Below are 23,122 nucleotides of genomic sequence, written 5' to 3'. Positions count from 1 at the left end.
ATTGTGGAACATCCGGACAGCCCTGGCTGCCTTTCTTGCATTCATGCAGGGCAAGCTTGTCCATATTCTGACGCAAAATTGTGGCCAGTCATTACCTCAACAAGAGAGGTGGTGTGGGGTTGCTACCTCTGTGCAGGAATGTAATGCAACTGTGGTTTTGGACTTCAGAGAATGCGGTCTTCCTGTCAGCAGCCCATCTTGTTGAGACAGGGAATGTTGCAGCAAATGCCCCATGCAGGTTTTCACCAGCCTTTACAGATTGAGAACTGTGTTGCGAGATATTCTGCCCGAGGATGACTACTCAAGTGGACATGGACGTCTTGCCCACCAATATCAATCAATAATGAGGATTGTTCCGCTCCTGGAAATGTTCCTTGCAGTGGTGACTGGGGACACAATGATTGTAGAGTGGAACGTTTATGTCCTCCGTTTTCCCTCTGATTCATCCTGATGGTCCTTGGGAGACTGAGTAGGTTTCTGATTGCTCCGGATTGTGCCTGGAGGATGTGCCAGCCAAAAAAAATTCTGGACATGTCCATCTGTCCTCCTTGACGCCTCCAAGAGAGCCTATCTGCTGTCACCATCGGAGGGCAGAGTTTGCCTCCAAGAGAGAGATGATCTGTTCTTGCCATCAGTGGGAAAAGTTCCATATCCAAGAAGCATAAGCACTCTCATCCTTCATGCTTAACTGCTGAGGTACAAGGTGTGGGACATCTTTGACTTGGTCCTAATGTTGCTTTTTTCAGCCAGGAGGATGGCTCCTAAGTCGCTGGCATAAGTTCTCTGCTTGGTGCCGTGAGACATGGCCCGGATCATTTGACTTGTTCAGCTTCTTCCATTGTTGATTTCCTGCTTTCTTTGGGTCTTCAGGACCTTCAGATTGGTTCTGTTAATGGGTATTTCACAGTGGTCCTTATCAGAGTGCCTTCTTTACTTTCCCTACTGTTAAGCTGTATTTGAGAGGTTTAGTTAACCAGTTTCCACCATGCCAATGTGCATGGGATTTTAATCTAACATTTTGAATGGACGCACTGTTTGATCCTTTGCATTTGTGCCCTTTGAGGTTGCTCACGCTTAAAGTAACTTTCTTACTTAACATCACTCCAGCAAGGTGGTTGAGCAGGCTCTAGGTTTTTTCTGTCAAGCCTCATTCCCTAATCTTTTCCAAGGAGAAAGTGAATTTTAGGTGAACTATTCTTCCTTCCCAAGGTTGTGTCAGACTTTCACCTTTCTCAAAAGATCCATCTTTCCTTTATTTTACCCTCTGCCTCACTCATCTGAAATGTAGGAGAAGTTTCATCAGCCAAGCTCCATAAGCAGTCTTTTAATAGGTCGCTGGTGTTCGGCTACCAAGCAGATGCTTCCAGGTGGATTGTCTGTAGCACTTCTGAATGCTTCAATCAGGTCAACAGGGAAGTACCAGCGTATCTTAAGACTCATTATACCAAAGGGCTGGTGGCTACCTCTGTCTTGCCGAGAGATGTCCCTTTTGTGGACATCTCGGGCTACATGGACTTCTCAGCATATGTTTGTCAAACATTACCTAGATTCCTTACCAGGTCTAGATGCTTAATTTGGTTGTGTCATGATCCAGTATATTCTGCCATAGGTGATGGTTCCTTACTGTCCTCCCTCCTCCAGAGTATGTACTGCTTTAAGAGATTTTCTAAAAATGAGTAATCTGAAGGAAGGACAATTTAAGAAGAACAAATGACTTACCTTTTATTTTCTTACGAAAGAATTAGTCTTTTCTCCACAGATTCCTCATTCCCATTGCCCCTCATACAGAATACTCATAACCTGTAGCAGCTCAACATTTTGTCAGCCTTTGAGTATGGAGAAAAGAGGCAGAGGTCATGAGATGCTTCGGGTTCTGTATATTGTACCCATGATGTTGCATCAGAAGACCTGGGCACCGGCAGCATTCAAAAGGTTTCTGAAGCCAGACTTGAGCCAGGAGGATATTTCCAATATAAGGAATCTGTGGGAGGAAGGACTCATTAATTAAAAAGAACATTACCTAAGGGAAGTAAATTTGTTGTTCTTATGGATTTTGGACTTACACGGATTCCATATCTTTGATATATCCATATCCTGCTTTGCAGTCTCTGAAATATTTTTGACAGCAGAGGGTGCGGCATCGAGTTGATGTGCCTCGACGGTTACCATTCCTGCATCCGGTCGTGACGTCGATGACGGTATGAATAGCACACACTGCACCCGTTGCCTCAATTCAGTTTTTCTGCATGCATGGCTCGCTGACAAATGATCACTCGCCTCCGCGCATCTACAACTAACGTCATTACTTTTGAGTACATTTTCTCGATGTCCACCCGAAGACAGGCTTTAAGGGATGTGCGGACTGTGAATAGAAGATGGCGATCACTGATGCGCACAGAATTTGACTCTAGTGTCTCGGCAAAGAACATGAGGTCGTCGAGTGCGGCTCCTGCCAGTTGATGACCAGTAAGACCTTAAAAGATAGAAAGTCGAAACTCACCCTAGGTCGGTCGGTTTCAAAGTCTCCATCTTCTGCTCCTTCAAAGAGGTAATCTTCCAAAGGAAGAAGTTCTACCAGAGACAAGTCTTTAGAAAGGGCCAAAAAAGCTCTAAACATTCAAGATCCAGGAGCGACTTCCGTCACTCTTCTCTTTGTCGTCACGAAACAAGACAAAGAAACAATGGCATTGCTCCCCATTTTCCGACTCCTCGCCCGTCTGGTAGGTTTTCCTGATAAGACAGCCTCATCGTGCGAATGGGAACATTTCTGTTAGAAAATGATGTATGTGGTCTCGAAGGCAATACTCCTCTTGGTCCCGCAAAAGAGCCGAAGCAGCCCACTGCATCTTCCAAGACTGGCAGCGAATCGAATAAAAAGCCTGGGTTGGAAGTCCTCAGGGTTGTCTTCTCAAGTAGCATCAACAGTAATGACCGCAGAGTACATTGAAAGCTAAAGGATCCTGTGCCCTCCTTTTTGAAGGATTCCAAGTCGAAGGCCCTGTCAACCTCAGATCCAACGTTGAGTTTCAAGCCTGAGTCGAAGAAAGATTTCTTCAAATCTTTTGAATCCATTTTTGAGGAAGACGATGTTCTACCTTTCGGGCATTAATGTTTTGGAAGCCCAATGTTCCAGAAGAGTTGATCTCTGATCAATCTTGTTTTAGACTACCTGGCTACTTGTCTGAAAGAAGCCAATGAGCTTGATAGCTCCCTTGACATAGCATTCGACACTCCAGATGTAAATGCACTCCCACATGCAGCCTATAGAACGGTCATTAATAGGGTAAAGGGTAATTGAATATTTGGGTTGGGGGCATCCTGTAAAGGACATAACTCAGGATGACCTGGAAAAAGGGCCCCCAAAAGAGCCTGTGTTGCCCTTTCTTTCAGCTTTAAAGAACCCTATTGTAGAGAACTGGCAGAAGCCTAACACCTTTACTGCTGTAAACAAGACCACCTTCTATGAACCCTGATTTTCTTTCAAGGCACCCTACACCAGAGAGTTTGATGGTGAAGACCGCTAACTCCATTTCAAAGGCTGCGGCTTATCCAACCATCCCCCCGGGAGAGGGATGGTTAAAAGTACACCTTGGCAAAAAGAGTATTCTATTCTGGAAGCATGGCTTTAAAATCCATTAATGCATCTTGTGCTCTGGTAAAATCCTTGTATACCTTGTGGAATACTATTTCCCAGGCTGCAGATAACATCCTTGAAGGTGAGATGAGAGATGGATTCTATAATCTCATCAACGATGGTAAAGAGGCCTCTTCAATCGGGCCTAGATTTCCCACTGGTCCCTTTTCTGGTTCTGTCCTGGGATGTTAACCTGGTATTAACCTTCTTAATGGGAGCTCCATTTGAACCTCTCTCCATTTTTGTCTACTTGTTATTAACATTGAAAACGATCTTTTTGGTAGCCATCACTTCCGCCTGAAGAGAGCGAGTGAGCTACAAGCCCTGTCGTATAAACCACCCTTTACACATTTTCCAAGGAGAAAGTTGTGTCTGAATACCATCTAACACAGAAAATAACATTACCAGCTTTGTATCCACCTCCTCATCCGTCTAAGGATGAAGATAGGTTACACAGGCTTAACCCGAAAAGGGTTCTTAGTTTCAAAATTTCTAAAATGGCTACTGTCAGGCAAGATGACCAACTATTTATTGGTTATACCGCCCACAGGCTGGGCCAACCATGACCAAACCAACCTTATCGCATTAATTATCCTCTGCATTTTCTAATGCTACTCCATTGCAGTCAAAGATGTCCCTGAAAACAGCCCATTGCACCAGAGGAGTGGCAACCACTTCGGCTCCCCAAAGAGGGTTACCAGCTCAGGATATGTTCAGTGCCGCAACTTGGTCCTCAGTTCACACTTTCCCAAAACATTACTGTTTGGACACCTTGTCAGGCCAGGACTCTCCCTTTGGAGGAGTGGTTCTGCACAATATGATGTGCTAATCAGAATTCCATAGAAAATGCACTTCTCCCACCTCCAAAACTCCTATAGGAGTCCAGTAAAATGAGGAATCCACGGGAGGACACAATCCATTAAAAGAACACATTATTTTCTCCTGGTAATGTTCTTTGTATTGGATGTTCCTCCCACAGATTCCTCATCACCCTGCAAGCCTACCCCTCTAACTGTGGGGGCATTCTTTTATATACTTCCCTCTTTCAACGCCCATGCAGATTATTTAATCCAAATCTGCTGTGCAGAACGAGGGGAAAAACTAAGAACTAAGGCAACGGACGCAGTGCATGCTATTTATACCGTCTTCGACGTCCCATCCGGACGCAGGAATTGTTAACTGTCGAGGGACATCGAGGTCATACCACACAGCACCCTCTGCTATCGAAAAATGTTCAGAGACTGCAAAGCAGCATATGGATGCATCAAAGATGAGGAATTTGTGGTAGGAAGATCCAATAGAAAGAACATTACCGGGGGTAAGTAATGTGTTCTTTTCTCTGGGACTATTGTTGGAATTGCCCTAGAGGGGTTTGAATCTGACCTTTACTCTCAACTATAGGAGGACTGGGCGAGCTCTTGGGTGTCCCCTATTTACTGCCTTTAGGGGTAGCATCATGGAACGGGGGAGTGGGGGGGGCCTCCCCTTGACTGCCTGAATTTCCCTCGTGGGCTCCAAAGTACTCCTGACAAGTGCAAACTTCACCCAAAAATGTGAAAAAACTTTGAACAGGGTTTGTTGGCTAGGAGCAGGATTGCAGGTCACTAGTGGCCTGCAGACCGCCAAGGTGGATATTGCAGCCCTTTAGGGATCCCCCTCACCCCTAGGAATTGTCGTTCTGGGGTGTCCGAAACATGCAGTGCCTACTGCGTACTGTCAATAGGATGGTATATATTCACCTCAACTGTCACATCCTGACCAAAACACATCTTTGATCAGTTCCCTTGAATGTTAAGCAGAGGCGAAGCCTCACAAGTTAAATTAACTCTACTAGGTAGCATTGCCCCTGCAGAAAATAATGTATCAATGCAGGTTCAGCAGTTGACCAGTAAGAATGCTATAATGTCACTGTTCAACCATGAAGGGAGCGAAATGGAATCCTCTGCTCACCAGCAACATCTTCTAAAGGGACAACTAACATAACCCCAGGTTTGGGTAGGGTATTAGACTGTTCACGTTTCCACTAGAATGCATTGAAAGTACTTTGGTTTAAAGGTAGTGTGGTCGTGGTACAACCCCTCTCCACCCCACAGAGAATATGCTAGGTATTGTTTCTAAAGCAACTTTAACTGCCACTACTGTTGTAAAATGATCATAATTCAGACACTACTGTGTACTGCTTATGATGCCACATATGCTACCACAGTTGACATTGTCAGGAACTCATGGTGGCAACAGTAAAGACAGGCACAAGTGATCATAGTTCAAGGGTGTTTATTGAACTTTAAATGCAGGATGGAAAAACACCTAACGTAAATGTAAGATGGGAGCCAGCATCAACCATCAAATGAAAAATAAGGCAGTCCAACTGGTGGAAATAAAAGGGCCTATACTAAGAAAAACCTATTGCCAATTCCTTACAACTAATTACAGAAAGAGTGTGGGATAGGGTATCAAAATAAAGGAAACAGTGTTCAAATAATAAGTCAGGATGGGATTGCCTTGAGGTCTCCCTTCCCCGAGTTTTTACCATGGGACAAGGTGGGACTTTGGAGCACAGCACACACTTGAGCCTTCGTACCACAAGCTGACTTCTAGCTGGCACAGCACATGCTCGAGCCTTCTCAGCACAAGCTAACAGGTCCGTTCCACCTATCAGGTTCTTCAATGGTAAAGTCTCCTTTCAATAAAAGTCTCTTTCCTTCGAGGCCTGATGTATTCAACAAACAAATACAAAGTTCTGCTTCACGCAGACTTTGGGTGGTGGCTTCACTCCTGGGTCCCCCTCTTTCGGGCGCAGACCCTTCACACTATCTTATTCAACAAATGCATACGACAGTTCCCTTCTCAGTCAACTGTGGATGATAACTTTCCACCCCTGGATCACCCTTCACTGGCTTGGATCCCAAATGACAATGGGTGACACTTCCCCTCCCCTTGTCTTGCAATACTTCTTGCTTCTTTGTACTTGAGGTGGGGATTCATCAACCCTGGGTCCCCCTCTTCCAGGCACAGACCCCTTTCGAATATTTCTCTCGGCCCAGCCTCCCCCTTCCGGGTTCACTATGGCTTTGCACAAAGACCGTTCACCTTTTGTATTTCAGCAGTCTTAATGTCTTTTCAAACAATTCTCGTGGACATCCCTCTGCCGGGTTCCCTCTTGTCAACACTCTGTTTCTCAGGACTTCAGACTTCGCCCCCTCTCATCAGCATCTCTCTACCTGGTTCACTCTTGCTAAAATTTACGGAACACAGTCCATGTATTAAGGTTCACCATGCAGGATTCACTTTCCTTAGCTTTCTCAATAGTTCATTGGTCAAAGACTTACGATTGTATGGGGATTGTGCTCGACCTCCTGTATGACCACTTTGCCCTATCTTGGCGGCTCTCCTACCGCCTTCTGGTATCTGTAGTCGTATTCGACATGGGATCGACCAGGGTTTCTCGAGTCAGCACCCACATGGTTCTGGTTCCCTCTGCAGCTGCTCTTCCCTTAACACCTATACAGTTCTTTGAACTCTTCTACATATGCCTATTTGTGAATTTCATTCATCACAGCCTGGTTCTTATTGGTTCTCCCTTCGACTCACCAGCTGTGATGAACCGCTTGGCTTTCCTTGCATCTGGAGTCAAGGCCGATACCACATTAGCAGGAGTTTCCCTCGCTCCGGCTTATCAGCGAATGCACGCTCCGTGTACCATTGTCATCTGTTGCAAGACACTTGTGCTATTGTCCGCAGCCTTACGATTCCCTCTGCAGAGGCCTGAGTCGAAAAGGGCAAGGTCGCGTCTCTCCTTGTCAGCCTCCTGATATTTGCTGCCTTTCCTCCTCCTGTTGAACTGCCGGGTCGGGATAGCTGTCTCATCGTGTTGGCTACCTCACTCGTCTTGTGCTCCACCTTTTATCCCAGTGGGGAAAGGAAAGGTGCGTCAGGTGTGTGTGTTTCAGGTCAGTTGCCCCACTTTGCCTGACCCTTGGGTGGGATATGTCGGCTAACCAATTGTAGGGTTAGTCTGTTGTCTACATCGGGAGAAAGTGTTGGTGTCAGAATATCCTACGTGGTTGGAGGGGGAAGAGGTGTTAGAGGGAATTGTAACCCTTGTACTAGGAGGGTTGGTAGTGATCTCGGAAGGGTGGTTTTTGTAGTGTTTGTGAACGGGAATAGCTGGGAATCGTGAAATGAACAAGAGGGATTGTGGGAACGGTAGTTGTCTGTCATAATAGAGTGGGTGTTCGGAAAAGAATAACCAGAGGGGCATGGGGATAAAGAATGGGGGGTATTTGTGTGAAAAACAGGAAAACAAAGATTCTGGGAGTCGTGATTTTTGAGGGTGACAGGGTTCCTAATTGGTTTATCACAGCTGTAGGGGTGGTAGGATTTTGTTAAGGATGCTTCTATGGGTGGAAGGGAGGTTGATGTAGAATAACCAAGGAAAACCTCAGGGACTTTGTCCCCTTCACCTGCCTACTCGATATAATACTGCGTCTGCCTTTGGGCATTCCCCTGGGCATAACCCTGGGCTTCCCTACCCAGGTGATCCTCCCTCGCTCGTCCGCCCCCAGGGTTGGAATCGGAGAGTGCCAGCACTCCCCTGTCCACCTGAATAAGGGTTTCCTGAGGTCTACTTGGGAGAATACCCTCAGGTTTCTCACAACATGCACATACCCATGCCTTATACAGGACCTATGCTACGGAAAGTATCTAAGGAAACAAAGTACTCCTCCCAAGTCTTGTTTGATGAGAGAGCCAACACAAAAAATAACAATTTGAAGACCAGATTTCCCAGTAAAGTAAGCACAGTCAGACATGTCATTAGCAGTGCATGGCAGTGGCCAAGTTATGGTTGTTTTGCATTGGTGGTGACAGTTATGGCTGCTTTAGAAACCATAAATGGCCATTTATTTTAAGGGGAAATTAACCATAAGGTCCTTTAAAAAATAGTTTTCCACTGGAAATACATATCAGAGACGGTAATAGCTACTCTGTAGTTACTCTTTCCAGTGCCACAGGGGCAATGTGTGATGATTTCTCTTGGCAGTGTTTTTGGAAGAGAGAGTATTGAAAGAGTGGTGTGCACACATGAAGCATGCACGTGTTCTACAGAGACAGTTGGGATCATTTGGATTGAAGCTAGTCAGTGTTGTCTTGCTGTGGTACGTAAATCCTATTAATTTAACTGAAAACTGCACTGAAAATATGAAGTTGCCATTCATACTTACCTGATGGTGTGATCATGAATATGAAGGTCTTAATAGCAACAGACTCATATTGTGACACCTTTTTGAGAGGTTATTATACTTCATAAAAGTGTGCTTGAACCTCTACTCGCCTGTTGCAGTTCAATAGGTTAGGTTTGCCGATTGTTTAGCAGGCAGTTATTGCTTGTTCATTTTTAACAGTGAAGAACTGCATTTCTTCCCCTACTGAATGGCACTAATGGAGAGCACTTGTCTTCCAAGATTTAATTCCCCCATTTATCTATACAACGAGCTGTCATGTTTTCAGGGCTCATTACAACATCCCAGTGATCCTTTGCGCTCTAATGGCCACCTGCCTTTACATTCAAAACATGTAGATTCTATGCTGTCTGGCACGAATCTCAAATACCCTTTTGTCTGTATTACTCTAACCTTTTCCTACATTGCTTTTTTTGGTTAGTAGTAGTTCTAAAAGTAGGATAATTATGTAGGTTTCTCTTTTGCATTGCCTTCATCACTTAAAAACCCTTTGGCTTATCTCATGCTATTGCTAGCTGGATGTTCTGTAGACTTAAGTAGTAGAAGAGTGACTTCATTGTTTTGAGCCTTGTGTTAGATTAAATAAGGGGTCCCCAACCTTTTGTGCGCAATGAGCAAAATTTGTATATCAAATGAAATGACGAGCAACATCCATTTTTCGACAGAACATATCTGTGCTCAGTTGGCAGAAAAATGATTGCAACACAACTTAGAAATGTAATAAACTAAAGACTGCTAATAGAACATTATTTTAATTTGCAGTACTTAACAGTTATATAGAGCATGTGCAATTTTAGTAAAATACATTTAGAAGGCTGTTAACTTATTTTGACATTAAGTGGTTGTTTACAGGAAATGTTTAGGAAATTGAATGGTCAGTAGGACATTTTTAGACTGATGCGACCAGCCAAGTTGTTCAAAAATATAGTAGGACTAAATAAACATTACCAGGGGCTGCAGGTTCTCGAGCAAAATATTTTTCACAAATGTTTGGACAGTGACACTTGTCACAAATGGAGCAGTGATTTTCAGGTGTACTTTGGGATTCTGCCCAGGGATTTCCTGGGATCTTTAGTGGCAAATGGTGCATTCCTAAGCATACAAGACCAGTATTACTGTTTCTCAGTCATTGATTGCTGTATTATGGACAGTGTTTTCTCCAGGGATGTTATGAAAGTTTGAATTTCAGATTGAACCTAGTGATCACTATCCTCTTGAGTTAATTTTCCAATGGTGTGGGGGTGTAGGCAGCACAAAGACGATGTGCAACAGCCAGAGGGGCTGGTTTGGGAAGCCTACGCTCAACACGGAGGCATTGGAAAGAATTACTAATTCACAAAAAATTAAGATACTCTCTCAAAACTGTTAAAAAGTTCAAAAGCCACAAACTTAAGTGTCAGTTTTTTTGAGTCTTTGGCTAAAACTATCCGGGACATAAATATTGGCAAACATGGTCTCCCAGTTCAGGAGGTCCAGGTTATAGAAAGGAGTGCCCCATGGTTCGATGCAGACTGTAGAATCCTGAAAAGAAAAGGTAACCATGATTTAATGAGTGGTGTGTACACGGCTGGTCAGATTTATTGTTTCAAGAGAAACACAAAAAAGAATGTATTGAGTAATAATGGAAGCTTTTTCAAAGGGCATGCAATTGTCAAGACAGGCATTATGCCATCTCCTTGGACAAGCAAGTAGGGCTTGGATCACCAGCCCCTCACCCCCATGGTTATAGTCCAATTTCCTTACTGAAAATTGCCAGTAAGATATTCTCCAAATGTTTGCTGCTCAGACTGGAGATGTGAGCTCAAAGTAATATATCTTGAAGCCCTCGGTTTCAGGGCAGGGCTTAAGCACGAGGACCACCGCTTCACTCTGAGCACCATCATGGATAAATATGGTAAGGTTAAGGGAGGAAGATTATTTCAGTTTTGGATAAAGCATTTGATTTGATTGATAGAATCATATTGTGGCGTAATTTACATTTCATTGGGGTCCTTAATGGATTATTAAATCTTGTCCAAATGTGATACGCAGACATCTCTGCATCTGTCCAATATACAAGATAGGGGAATTATATACATTGTCTTTGCCCACCAGTAAAGGTGAGAAAAAGGGATGTCAGTTGGCCCCAATGTATTCCTTTAAGACTTTGAATCTTGTACTGCTCTTAGGAAAGTTAATCCACCCTCTCTGAAGGGGACATTTTATAGCATGCTTCTTTATGCTTATGACACTGCTATTTCAGGATTTCAACAGGGCCTGATATAAACAAATTACTATTTTGGGAGCTATAGTTTGAAATTAAATAGAATACAAACAAAAATGATGGTGTTCTGGAAAAGGGTGAAGCCTTGTAGCTGGTTTTTAAATGAATGTAGAGATGAAGAGGTATTCTCATTTTTATTTGAGCCTACTCTTCTCAAAGAGCGGTGCTTGGGTCAATCATTTTAAGGCGACAGCTCAAAGGGCATCATTAAGGATTAATGGGCTATTTACATTTTAATTTCATGTTTGGGGCATTCAGATTGGACAATTGCCTGGATGTATACAAGGCACAGGTCTGCTCCATGATATTTTATGGCAGAAAAATCTTGGGTTGGTTCAAACTGCAATGCCCAGGAGTAGTTGCAAATAAATTCCTGTGCCAAATACCAGGTCGACCTCAAAGTACACCTGGTAGCACCTTATGAGCTGAATTGGAGGTTTGGTTTAAAGGTGTCAGGCCAGTTGAGATGTTGTACTTATTTATTAAAATTACATGATTTAGGGCTGCCCTGGTAAAAAAAAAAGAAATATACTGGTGGTGCTGGTGTTCAGAGGGGGTTGTAAGGCACTGTCCATTTGGATAGGGGTGAGGGATATAACTACACTTGGCATTAAATTGACACAATATATTTCTTAAAGCAAGAGCTTGTCCGTTGGGGAGAGAGGCAGGTGTCCAAAATATGAATAAGCTGCCTTCTTTAACTTTATATGCAGACTTGCATACACATAGAAGAGACGAGGAGAAATCTGTGAAATAATATCCCCAGAACGCAGCAGGCTGATGCTATTGGTACATTTAAATGTAACCACCCCTCAATGAATGAAGGAGTGCAGGAGGAAACTCAGCGTGCCTGCACAATGAGAGTCAATGAAGATTCGGTTCATTTTCTGTTATTTTGTCGTTGATCAGGTTTTTATATACAGCTTGTTTGAATATGGGAGTCTCTGGAAGATAGCTCAGGGGCAACACGCTCGCCTTGCAAGCAAGACAACACAGAGCAACACAAGTTCGATTCCCCGGGTCCGTGCTTAGAAACCCCTGGGTATTAAGCACGTTGTAAATAAATAACCAATAATAATTATGTTAAAGCTGCTTTTTTATTTTGGGATTGTTTTATAATAATTTTATGAAATATGATGCATGTGTTTAAATGTTGCTAACTTAATAAAGAACTTAAATGAAATACATATTGATTAATACTGTTCATTACATGTAGGTTTTAAAGATCGCTTCACTTGTGCTTTGGAGGTTACCTCCTAAGAATTGTTTTTTTGTATCTAATGGCAAATAGGGCATTTTAAAGCCTTTGGGGCCTGTTATATTGGTGAAAAAGAGGTTAGGAATAAAAATGAGAATTTTTGGAAGGATTTGACGCCTCTCGTCTCTGCCCTAAAGGGATTTTACACAAAACATAGTTGCAAACATTGGTCAAAGCTTTGAGCATTTTCTGACCACTTCATAGATGGGTGTGATGGTGTTAACTATGCATTTGGATTCATTAATTGGCTTGTTAATTTAAACGTATGAACAGTAGCTTAATTGGATTTGAACTAGCACAAATTAATGAGAAAAATGCGGCATGCATTCTCCAAGTGCCATATTGAGAGAGTATCAAACGATGACACTTTTTCAACAAGGACACTATGTAATAAATATAAGTGACACTAAAAGTAATATTTTTGATAAATGTAATGCATGGTGGCATCAAGTACAAACCTGAATTGTACAAAAAGCAGTGCATGCAAATTATTATTAAAGGAAAGCTGGGTATGCGTTCTACTTATTTGTCCAGTCTGCTCCTGCTAGCTATACAAAGGAACATAATAGGACCATTTCCTCCAGGACACAAACACGGTTACATTATTTTGCTCATTAATACATTTTTCAGCTGCACAAAGTATCTGAAGATGACAGTGTTTTAACAATGACAGTGCTTTAAAAAGTAAGGACCTTTACTGAAAGGTAATTTGCATGGTGGCAACAAACTCAAATCGTGCATCTACAAAAATAAGCCAACTGGAACCACAGCAGGCTTATTGACCAACATTCTCACACAGTCCAGGACTCTGTCCTGGCTATAATGCTACTGATGTCTCAACCCTTCAGCACCTCCTTCTAGGCCTCGATACTATGGCCCAGCACAATTGGCGAGCAAAAATTTAGGGTGCCGCGAGCAACACGTTGCTCCCGAGCTAAACGTTGGGGATCACTGTAGATGATAATGATATAAAACTGCCAAATGCCTATGTTTTTCAATGCCTGAGAAATCTGTACTACCACATCTGATGAAGTTGTATACTTTGCTGGTTTATTGCAGATGTTACTGCCTACGAATGAAGCTTTCCTATTTGGTATTTGTGACAGAATGGCCATGTGTGGGGGTGGAATAGCCAGAGCTATTTTGATTTTTCTTTCATAAAATGTAGTAGGCAGTTCTGTTTCTGGAGGTGAGGCCTGCTAATCAGATCTCATCCCCTTAATATTCCGAACCAGAAAAGCACAGTGCAACCATGTGACTTGGATGAGGCTTTTTCCTGACAGCCCATGCAACTGCTTTGCAGCGGCGGCAGGGTAGGCTCATATGTCACATTTGCATTCCTGAGTGCAGTCTGCTGGAGACCAAAGTTCTAAGCAAGTGGAGGGATTATATTCAAAGGCAGCCTTTTCCCAAAGCCATTACTGTGTGTCTTAAGGGCCAGGTGACAAAGTAAAATTTAAACATAAGCGCCGGCTGCCTTGACCGTGTGGCTCCTAAAATTGACAGTTATACAGCCAAAGCAATTTGATGTAATAGAATTGTCAAGCTGATATGATATGGCATTTGATAACCAGTGACTCGTTTGTGGCAGGGCTGTGTAGTTCCCACACAGGACCACCTGCATGGAGGGCAGGAAGCTTCTCTTTTGATGCTTCTGAGAATGGGTTTCACCTCCTTCCCAGCACAGGAAATCCCTCTGGGGTGGGCTGTGAACAGACCTTCAAAGACATGCCTGCAAGGATACAACAGAGATTCCTTACCAGGGTGCGGATACTGGTGTCTTTTTGAAGTAGGGAAACCGAGGGAAGGGTGCAGCGTTAGTGGCCTGGGACAGAGGTATAGTCCACTGAAGGGTTCCCCCATCTTGGTTCTTGCTGGAGTTTCTAAAATGTACTGCCCCTCTCCACTTCCTACAGACAAAACACTCTCGTATGACATCATAGGGCAAAGGGAATTTGTCACAGCAGCCCTGATTGGAGCCCTTGAAAAGGATAGAAAGGAACCAATCAGCCGAGCATTTTGCCAATATAAGGGGGGTGGGGGTGAGATCCTGCTCTTAACTCATCTTTGGAACATTTTTCAAGAATGATTCACCTGGAGCTTTGTTGGGAATACAGTGTTATCCACAGTCCTCTCCCAGAGGTGAAGAAAGAGACTTCCAATCAAGAGGCAAGCTCTTATCCCCAACATCCCCAGGGCCTATGTCAGATGAACAACTGAATGGCCAATACCCTCTACAATTGAGACACTGGTACCCACAAACTTGTTGCTAGGGGTGACGGGACACTTAACGTGGGCTCTACGACCCTTCCTGGCTGGAAAGCACATAAACAGACTTACCTGACCTTCAGTGATTGGGTCTACCAACACCCCAGAAGCCTACAAAGCAGCCCACACATAGCCTGTTTTCCACCTTGAGGTGCTTTACGAGCCAGCTCGACCACACTTTATCTCGAGCCGCTACAGAACCACAGTGCTACCTTTGGAACTTCAAGAAGCTTCAATCTGCTTACCTGCACTTTTGAGCCTTCTCGACTCATTAGATTCCATCACTTAGCCTGACTCATCAGCCAGCTTGACCCTGAAGTAGCAGTGCACTCACTGCATCTCGACCGCTGATTCGATCCAGCTACAGCCAATGTCCCACTCAACTCAATGCTTACTTGAATAGCTGGAAACCATCCCCTTGACCCATCGCCACGCCACAGTGACCCATTTGGGGGCTCCTGTCTTAAATCATCTCGACCACGTTATTAGGAAGACTTTCTTGACACTCAGCCTAGTACCTAGAAATGATATGATATTTTAATTGTATCACGCTCATACACAGTACACCAGTGTTTCAGAGCGTGATGGCGCAAGGGAGGGTAAACGAGGGAAGATAAAACAACGATTTTACTAGGCCCAGCGACATTGAGAACACACAAGTGCAGGGGAGAGGGAAGTAGGAAAGTGCAGGGGGCAGAGAGAATTGGAAAGATCTAAGCAAGGGATAAAAAACAAGTGGTAGTGCAACCAGCAGGGTGGCAAGTGCCGGGTTTAACGCGCAGACAAGGGGTGTCTGATAAGTGCAGGTAAAGGGGGCTGTAGGGTTACAGATACAAACCCAAGTGCAGGGGTTGCCAGGAGGCAGTGCGGGTGAGAGGATGGGTCGGCAGGGACCTGGGCACGAAGTCAGAGGGTAACAGGGTGCAGGGTACTGAAGCAGACAGATCAGCAGGGGAGAGGAAGAGCGAAGGCAGAAGCAAAGAGGGAAGGTCTTGAGGTGCTTCCAGAACTGAAGATGGTTCTCCTCATGTTTTAGAGTGGCAGGGAGGCTGTTCCAGAGGGAGGCCCCAGCCGAGGAAAGAGATCTACCCCCAACTTGTTGCTTGGAGAAGTGATTGACCCTGAGGGAGTTGGAGGAGCGAAGAGCTCAAGTGGGAAGGTATTTATGGTGGGAGAGTTGAAGGTATTTTGGACCCAGGCCCAGAAAGCCTTGTGGATGATGCAAAGGGTCTTGAATTTAATCCTTGCAGCCACTGGGAGCCAACAAAGAGATTTCAGGGCTGGAGAGATCCGATCCCTGGGCTTGAGGCCAAGGACAAGTCTCGCAGTCCTGTTCTGGATGAGTTGCAGAGGGTGGAGAGTAGAAGCAGGCAGATTTAGAAAGAGGCTGTTGCAATAATCAAGCCTAGAGAAAACCAGAGCTCGAGAGACCGTAAGCTTCTGGGGAAACGAGAGGAAAGGAAGAATACCTCTGTGGAGGTGCAGTTGGTAGTTTGACTTCTTGGAAAAGTCAGAAATGTGAGAAGAAAAGGAGAGTGTGGAGTCGAAGATGACCCTGAGGTTCTTAGACTCACAGGTGGGAGCAGGAAGAGAGCCAACGGAGGACGGCCAGAGAGTGACAGGAAAGGAGGGTGCAGGTGTGCTGGTGAGGAGAATCTCAGTCTTGCTGGCGTTAAGGCAGAGATCATTGGCGGCACACCACTCCTGGATAGAGGACAGTCAGAAATGAGAGGAGAGGAGGTGGCGAGGGAAGCCTGGAGACGGACGGAGTGTCATCCGCATAGCACTGAAAGTTGGAGCATAGAGCGGCAGTGCAGTGGGAAAGGGGTGCCTGCTATTGGTGAACAGCCAGGGAGAGAGGTTAGACCCCTGTGGAATACCACAGGTAAAGAGTGAAGGAGAGGAAAGGAAGGACCCAAGTTGGACCTGGGAGGGTCAGTTGAAGAGGAAAGTGGTCAGCCAGGCCAGGGCCTGATCGTTGATACCCAGGTTGTCACGGAGACGGTTGAGCAGGATGGCATGGTTGACCGTATTAAAGGCAGAAGAGAGATCGAGTAGGATGAGGACAGAAGGGATGTTATAGTCAAGGTTGTAGAGCAGGTCTTCACAGATGTTCAGGAGAGCAGTTTCCGTGCTGCTGGCAGCTCTAAAGCCGGACTGATGGTCATGGAAACAACCAACAGAATCAGTGTGAAGATTAGGCTGGAAGCTAGAAGCCAAGCTCAATGCGGTTGAGCTCCAAGACATGCTTTTAAAGGTCTGTTAGTGGTCCTGCCCCCCGCCCCACCTTTGAGGGACCTAATGACTGATAAGACCCCACATACCCTTCTGAAGATTATAGCATGCCGTCGGCCTGCGCTACCCTAAGAGGCGAGAGAGGTACACCATTCAAGCTGTGCCTTGTTTTCGCTTCATAACTGGGATCACCTCTGCTTTAGCAGTAGTGTGTGGCTAAGTAGATGCTTTTATCACTACTCACCCCTGCACTTCTACAAATCAGTAGTCATTTTGGCACTGTACGGATATCTCATGCCCACTTCTCTACGCTAGCGACAGGTAATTTACAGGGCAGGCTTCTTATTTTGAAATCCCAAACTATAAGTAATAAAGTTGGATAACATGTTTTACGTAGATGTGAAGGAATAAATGCCTACTTTTTGGAAGTATTGATTAAATATTGCTTTTGTTCCATAGCCACCTGCGAGAGGAGCAAGAAAAAAGACAAGTGGAAGTTGATGATCTAATGAGGAGATTGTCTGTGCTGCAGGCAGAAAAGAAGAGCCTAATGTTGGAAAAAAATACTCTCACAGCAGACAACAGGATACTTGAAGAAGAATTGGAAATGACCCAAAAAAATCATAGGTCTGCTGGTTTTTTTCATTCTTCATTCAGCAGTAATTTCACAACGCTGACTGTGCATGATTGTAGTACATGGAAAGCTTACGAGTTAGGCCAGAAAACAAAATATATTTCAAAATTCTCTTAGCCATTGTTGCATCAAAGTTGCTATTCATTAGAGATTGCTTTTGGCGTGAGTACTTGTGGAAAAATACTATGTCTAGAAGAAGCGCAATGACGGACAATGCCTTTTTATATGCTATTCTCAAACTTGTGCCACGACTTAGGTCAGAGGTGTTCCAATCACAAAGGTAAACAGACAAAAGTAGATATTCTGCCTCCTTCCACACAACAGTGCAAGGAATTACTAAAATAAACGAGGCTCTATAAAAATAGTGTTTTCTAAAAACATACATTGTCTAAAACAGAAAAACAGAATGAGTGTGAACCTACATACAGGCTAGTGAACTGGGAATTGTACTTCAAGTGGCATATCAAAAATAGTCCAAATGGTTAAAGGCAAAAAAAAATCAAAAAGAAAATGGCGTTATAATTGTATTTCTCCAAGATAGGGATGGAGACTTAACCATTCTTCAGGGCTTAAGGTAAAGCTGGGGGGCAGGAAACCTATGATGCCTGCGAATGACACCTAGCCCACAAAGTCTCTACTGTAGTCTATTTTTGATAGCTTAATGGCCTTGCACAGGTCTTCAGTGATCTTTGCATGAGTTTAAGGTGCAGGTTGATGCATTGACTTGCCTTGACAGTACTCAGTAACTTTGAAGTGAATCTTCTAAGTGAATAGCTTGACTTCACTCCGCTGCTGCAGGGGCTGTCTTCGATTTGGGGGGGTTAATGTTCTGGGTTGAGGGTTTAAGAGTGCATTGCGGTAGGGTTGATGCAAATGTCTTGACAGTGATGAAGTGATTTAAATAAGCTCCTCACAGTGGTGGCTTCTTTAAACCAGAAGACTTGACACTGCTCTGTTGGTCAGTTCAACAGGGCAAAACACTTATGTCAGTGGGATGCTGCATGAAGAGGCACTGGTTAGATGTAAGTTTGAAGGCGACTCAACGTGGTTTGAAATTCCTGGATATTCTGCGGACCTATAGGAGTTTAGAAAAGCAATGCTTTTTGACTTCAAGGTCCTGGGGTTCCCCTTCAGAGCACCACAAAGAGCTGACACTCTAGTATGTTGCCTCCTCCTTGTGCTGAAGTGAAAATAGACACCTCTAAGCACACTATCTCCCTCTGACCGCGTAGATGTGCTGGTCTCTTGGTCCTCAGTAACAGGCAACTCCACTTTCTTCCTGCTGGTGTCCCTTATGCTTGCTCCGCAGGGATATTAAGACATGGCTCTTGGTGCCTCCTCTAGTCTGCTATCCGTGCTTATAGGGAATCGGGCTTACCTCCAATAGTGAACCAACAGAGTGGGGTTGTGGTCATCTGGCTAGGCTGTCGTTGGGGTTCCAGGCTGACTGTTGGTGCTGCTTGGTGGTTAGTGTGCAGCTGAGAGCCACCCTATAGACCCCCCAAGGAATTGGTACTTGTGATCTCCCCGCTTAGCTCCCCACACCCTGACTTGGCTTCCCCTGATTATTTTGGTACAGAGATGGTGCAAAGCGCTGACAGAAAAGTCTTTGATGGATGTGTAGAGTGTGCCTTTAGAGACTGAATGACTGACACAATGCTGGTGGTTGATGACCAGAAACGCACAGAATAGCAAGGTAGGAGGCGTACTGCAGAGCCCAACAGTTACAAAGAAAACGAGGTGGGGGGGAGCAGACATGATCTAGGCAGGAAGCAGTTGTGGGCAAGAGTGGCAGGAGTAGGAGCATGGGAAGTGAAGCACTAGAGGGCAGGACTGACCAGGAGCAGAAGGCACCAGCAGGAAAACACTGAGGACAACAGCAAGTTAGAGACACACTGGTCCCATGAGAGCTGGTGCAGGAAGCAGGATTAAAAGAGGGCAGAGTGCAAGTAAAAGCGGTAGTAGAAATAGGGAGAAGGAATAAATGGCTGGCATGAACAAATGCTTAGGAACAGGGACACAGGAGTGTTAATACGTGGCTAGTCCATGCAAGGTAAGGTTTTTATGGTCCCAATTGTGCAAGATAGAATCAAGACATCAGCTGATTAATTGTTGTGGGAACCTGCAACACTCCCCACACAGCTCATGCAGGGAAACCAGGGTGGGGTCCTCAACCCCAACGCAGATGGGCCATCATGGTGGTGACCAATGCGCGCAAGCCTCCACAGCAAGTGCTCGTGCCCCCGGCTTGCCATTGTCCCTCCACTGTACCCCCAATTCATAGGATGACTAAGTGGCACCAGGTGGGGCCTGGAAAGGCAGCGGAGTGCCGCGCAATGCAGGTGACTGGTTACCCCACTCAATGCATAGGTTAATCCTTGCAAGGAATTGGTGAGTTTGAAGCAGTCTGTGAGGATCCTGGCGGTGATCATCCTAGTAGTGACCTCTCTCTTTTGCAACAATTCTCAGGGTGTTGTGCTCCAAGTAGAGTTACTGCACCGTACATGCTGGTAGTTTACAAAATGTTCATGCGCTCTCATGCTGCCTTATGTCTTAGCTCTGACTATATCCGGCCTTCTTGAGAACAAATGACTCTTGACTACATTTACCGTTCATAGTGGCATTAATCGCCTTATGCTGTCCGGTCTCGAGTGGTCTGTTCTGAATCCATCCAAACCTTTAGAATTCCCTTTATCTGAGCAAGGTTGGAACATTTCCTTCTTGGGTAACAAAGGCCATCCTGGGCTTGGCTTAAGGTAGGTATGTTATACGAGAAGGGGCTGTGGGGTGACCTATCCTCAAATTAGCTCCACTCTAGTCAGTACCATAACAATATTAAATGGTGATAACGATAGTAGACAACAAAACAGAAGAGGCAGGGGATACCAGGAATATCTTGGTACTATGATCTGGCCTGGATAGAACCTATATATTTATGTTAACATCAGAGATCATAGTACTTGTGTTTCTATGTGGTGAGCTCAGGCGTAGTTATCTCATGTTGACAGTCACCATTTCATCATAACTTCAAAGCATTGTGAAGAAAACGTCTCTCTAAACAGTGAGATGAAAGGCATTCAATTCAAATCAAAGGACTCCCTCTAATAATTCTATATTTTTATTAATATGTAGAAAAAACATTGTAAAAGACTGATCTCATTATTTTTTAGAAAAACATCACAAGTGTCAAAATCAGTGTAAACATTTGCCAATCTGAGAAAATCACTGGTTCTTCTGATAAAATACATCATTCTCATCTAAAACCACATCAAACCATACAAACTATAGTAGACCACCGGGGTAGAGGCAACTGAGACCACCTTTTAGGCACAGGGCATTTTATGAAATCCAGACGGTTTGGCAAACTCCACTTTAATGTCTAATCCATTCAGAAAGAGATCTTCAAACCTGAGGAAAAAACAGGGGTGTTAAACCTAGCAGAATGAAATCCACCAAAGCACCACTTCACAAACATGGTACTCTTTATCACCTCTAAGTATTCAGTTAGCGCAATCTTTACAATTATAAACTTACAGTATGCTCTATATATTGATTTATACTACTATATCCCCGTATCAGGGGTTGAATTCATCCAAGGCAGACTCAGTAAAGTCACATCTTCCCTATTTGTACATATGATTTAGCATTATTAGGGTGTGTCTTTAACTACACCATTGGGTTCTCTTTGGAATGTCCCCACGTAACCCTAAAAAACACTGACTTTCCAAGGCCCTTGCCAGGATTTTTAAATCTCATCCATATGTTTTTGCTTCATTTGACAAACAGCAATATATGATGCATAAGGAAAGATCTTGTCATGCACCTCAAGATTCAACCTTCAATCCTAACAATATACCCAACTTCAGGCCCATCATACCGGTTGTCTCGAAACTCTTGATAATGGTGTTAACCAGTAGCAGTGCTTTGTAGAAGCGGTTTATTTTTGTCACTCACCTCAGAGTTTTCATAAATGCTGCGCCGAGGCCTCGAGATGGGCATGGTTGCAGAGCTGGATTGAAAGAAAGATCAGGATACATGCAAGAGGTCCAAATAATTATTTTCTTGGCAGTGCACCTCATTTGATACAATGAGGCACCTCCATCAGATCAGGGCACCAGGCTCCTGGTCATAGTTCAGGAGGAACCTATTCTGGTACTGCAAAATAAACTGATGGTACCTTTACCATCCAAGACAGACTTGGATAGAAAAGGTACCATCTTCATCACTCTGTCCTTCTGCAGAGGCCCCTGATTTTTTTATTTTTTTATTTTATTAACTATAAAGTTTTAAATCAAACTTTACTTGATATATTTACAATCATAATAATTACAAAACATTAGACCAACAATACAACAATAAGACAGTAGAGTTTAAAGTCCACGATAACAATTGGGGATTGTTCATGCATTTCACTAGTATTCCTCCCCCTTTGAGTCGTTTTAAGAGTGAGGTTAACCATCAATTGTCATTGCCAACGTAGCTATATAATCCCCACATTTTCAAATAGCTTCATGTCTTTTTCCTTAATTCGCTATTTTTACCAATATGGGTTTATTTACACTCCAAGACTGGTCTTTCAACCGTTAGTCAAAAATCACTTGCAAAAGAGCCAAGGTCAAGGACACTTTTTCTCCTAATATTAGTAGACACCACCAGTCTTTTAATTCTAGTGTGCGCCGGTTGAATGCAAATTTTCGGAAAAATTGAGTTCTTAGATCCTGTAGTCCCGAGCATCCAATGACCAAATGTGGAGTGTTTCCCTTTCCAAGTTGCAGAGCCTACATATGAAATTCCTCTCACTTCTTAACTTTCTCACTTCTAAAATGTCTCTTGTCGGGTACAAGTTGAATCGGAATCGCATAAACTCGCGACGGGCTAGATGGTCAGGAAATTTCCTCAGGTAAGGAGGAAGGGTACCCCCTGGCGTGGTTTCTGGTATTGCCCTGCCGTACAATTTGCAGCCATCTTTTGCCTCAATTGTTTGTAGCCAATCTAGGTCCAGCAACCTTTTCGAGGGGATTGGGTCCTCCGACGTATTCCAGATCTATGATAGTAATCACCACAGCTGTGCTGCTTCGGAAAATCTTTCGGCGTCTGCGTCCTGCGTCAATGATGTCGATACGCCGCCCTCAAGGACCTCCTCCGACGGCCGACGTCACTGGATGTTATAAGTAGGACGCACGATGCCCGTAGCCTCAGTTCTGTTTTTTCCGCGAACGTGTTCGCTTCGGGAATCTCGGCACGCCTCGACTCTTTGGAGTTTCTGTTGTTTCTCGGTTCTTCGAACCTGTTTGGTGTTGAAGTATTTCTTTGTGAAGATGTCAACCTCGTCTTCCACACCACGTCCGGGCTTTAAGAAGTGCGGGGACTGCGGGTCCAAGATGTCGGTGACGGAATCGCACGACGCCTGCCTCTGGTGCCTCGGGGAGTGTTAGGGAGAATTCTCTCTTTAGGCTGAATTTCCTAACCTAGTGAGTCCCCCATAAGCTTTGCTGGATTTCTGGAGTTTGTTTTTTTTCCTCCTGCCAAGAGTGAGACTCTTTTCCTCCCACTCTTGTACATGATTAATGGTATTCCTTTGACTGGTAAT

The 23,122-nt window shown here is 44.3% G+C and overlaps 1 protein-coding gene across 3 annotated transcripts in view; it reads left to right on the top strand.

The window, feature by feature from the left end:
• The window catches only part of CEP89 (centrosomal protein 89), a 1,655,177-nt gene that overhangs the window by 1,070,554 nt on the left and 561,501 nt on the right, over positions 1-23,122 (top strand). For all 3 annotated transcript variants that reach the window (XM_069639099.1, XM_069639094.1, XM_069639107.1), the window contains one exon: positions 17,358-17,525. In XM_069639099.1, the coding sequence (XP_069495200.1) occupies positions 17,358-17,525 (168 nt within the window). The remainder of the gene's footprint in view (positions 1-17,357; positions 17,526-23,122) is intronic.

This window comes from Ambystoma mexicanum, chromosome 1q (genome assembly GCF_040938575.1).
Source record: "Ambystoma mexicanum isolate Mex_15411 chromosome 1q, UKY_AmexF1_1, whole genome shotgun sequence".
In the NCBI taxonomy this organism is placed as follows: domain Eukaryota; kingdom Metazoa; phylum Chordata; class Amphibia; order Caudata; family Ambystomatidae; genus Ambystoma; species Ambystoma mexicanum.
Note: the sequence above shows the minus strand (reverse complement) of the source record. Positions and strands in the feature narration are given on the sequence as shown.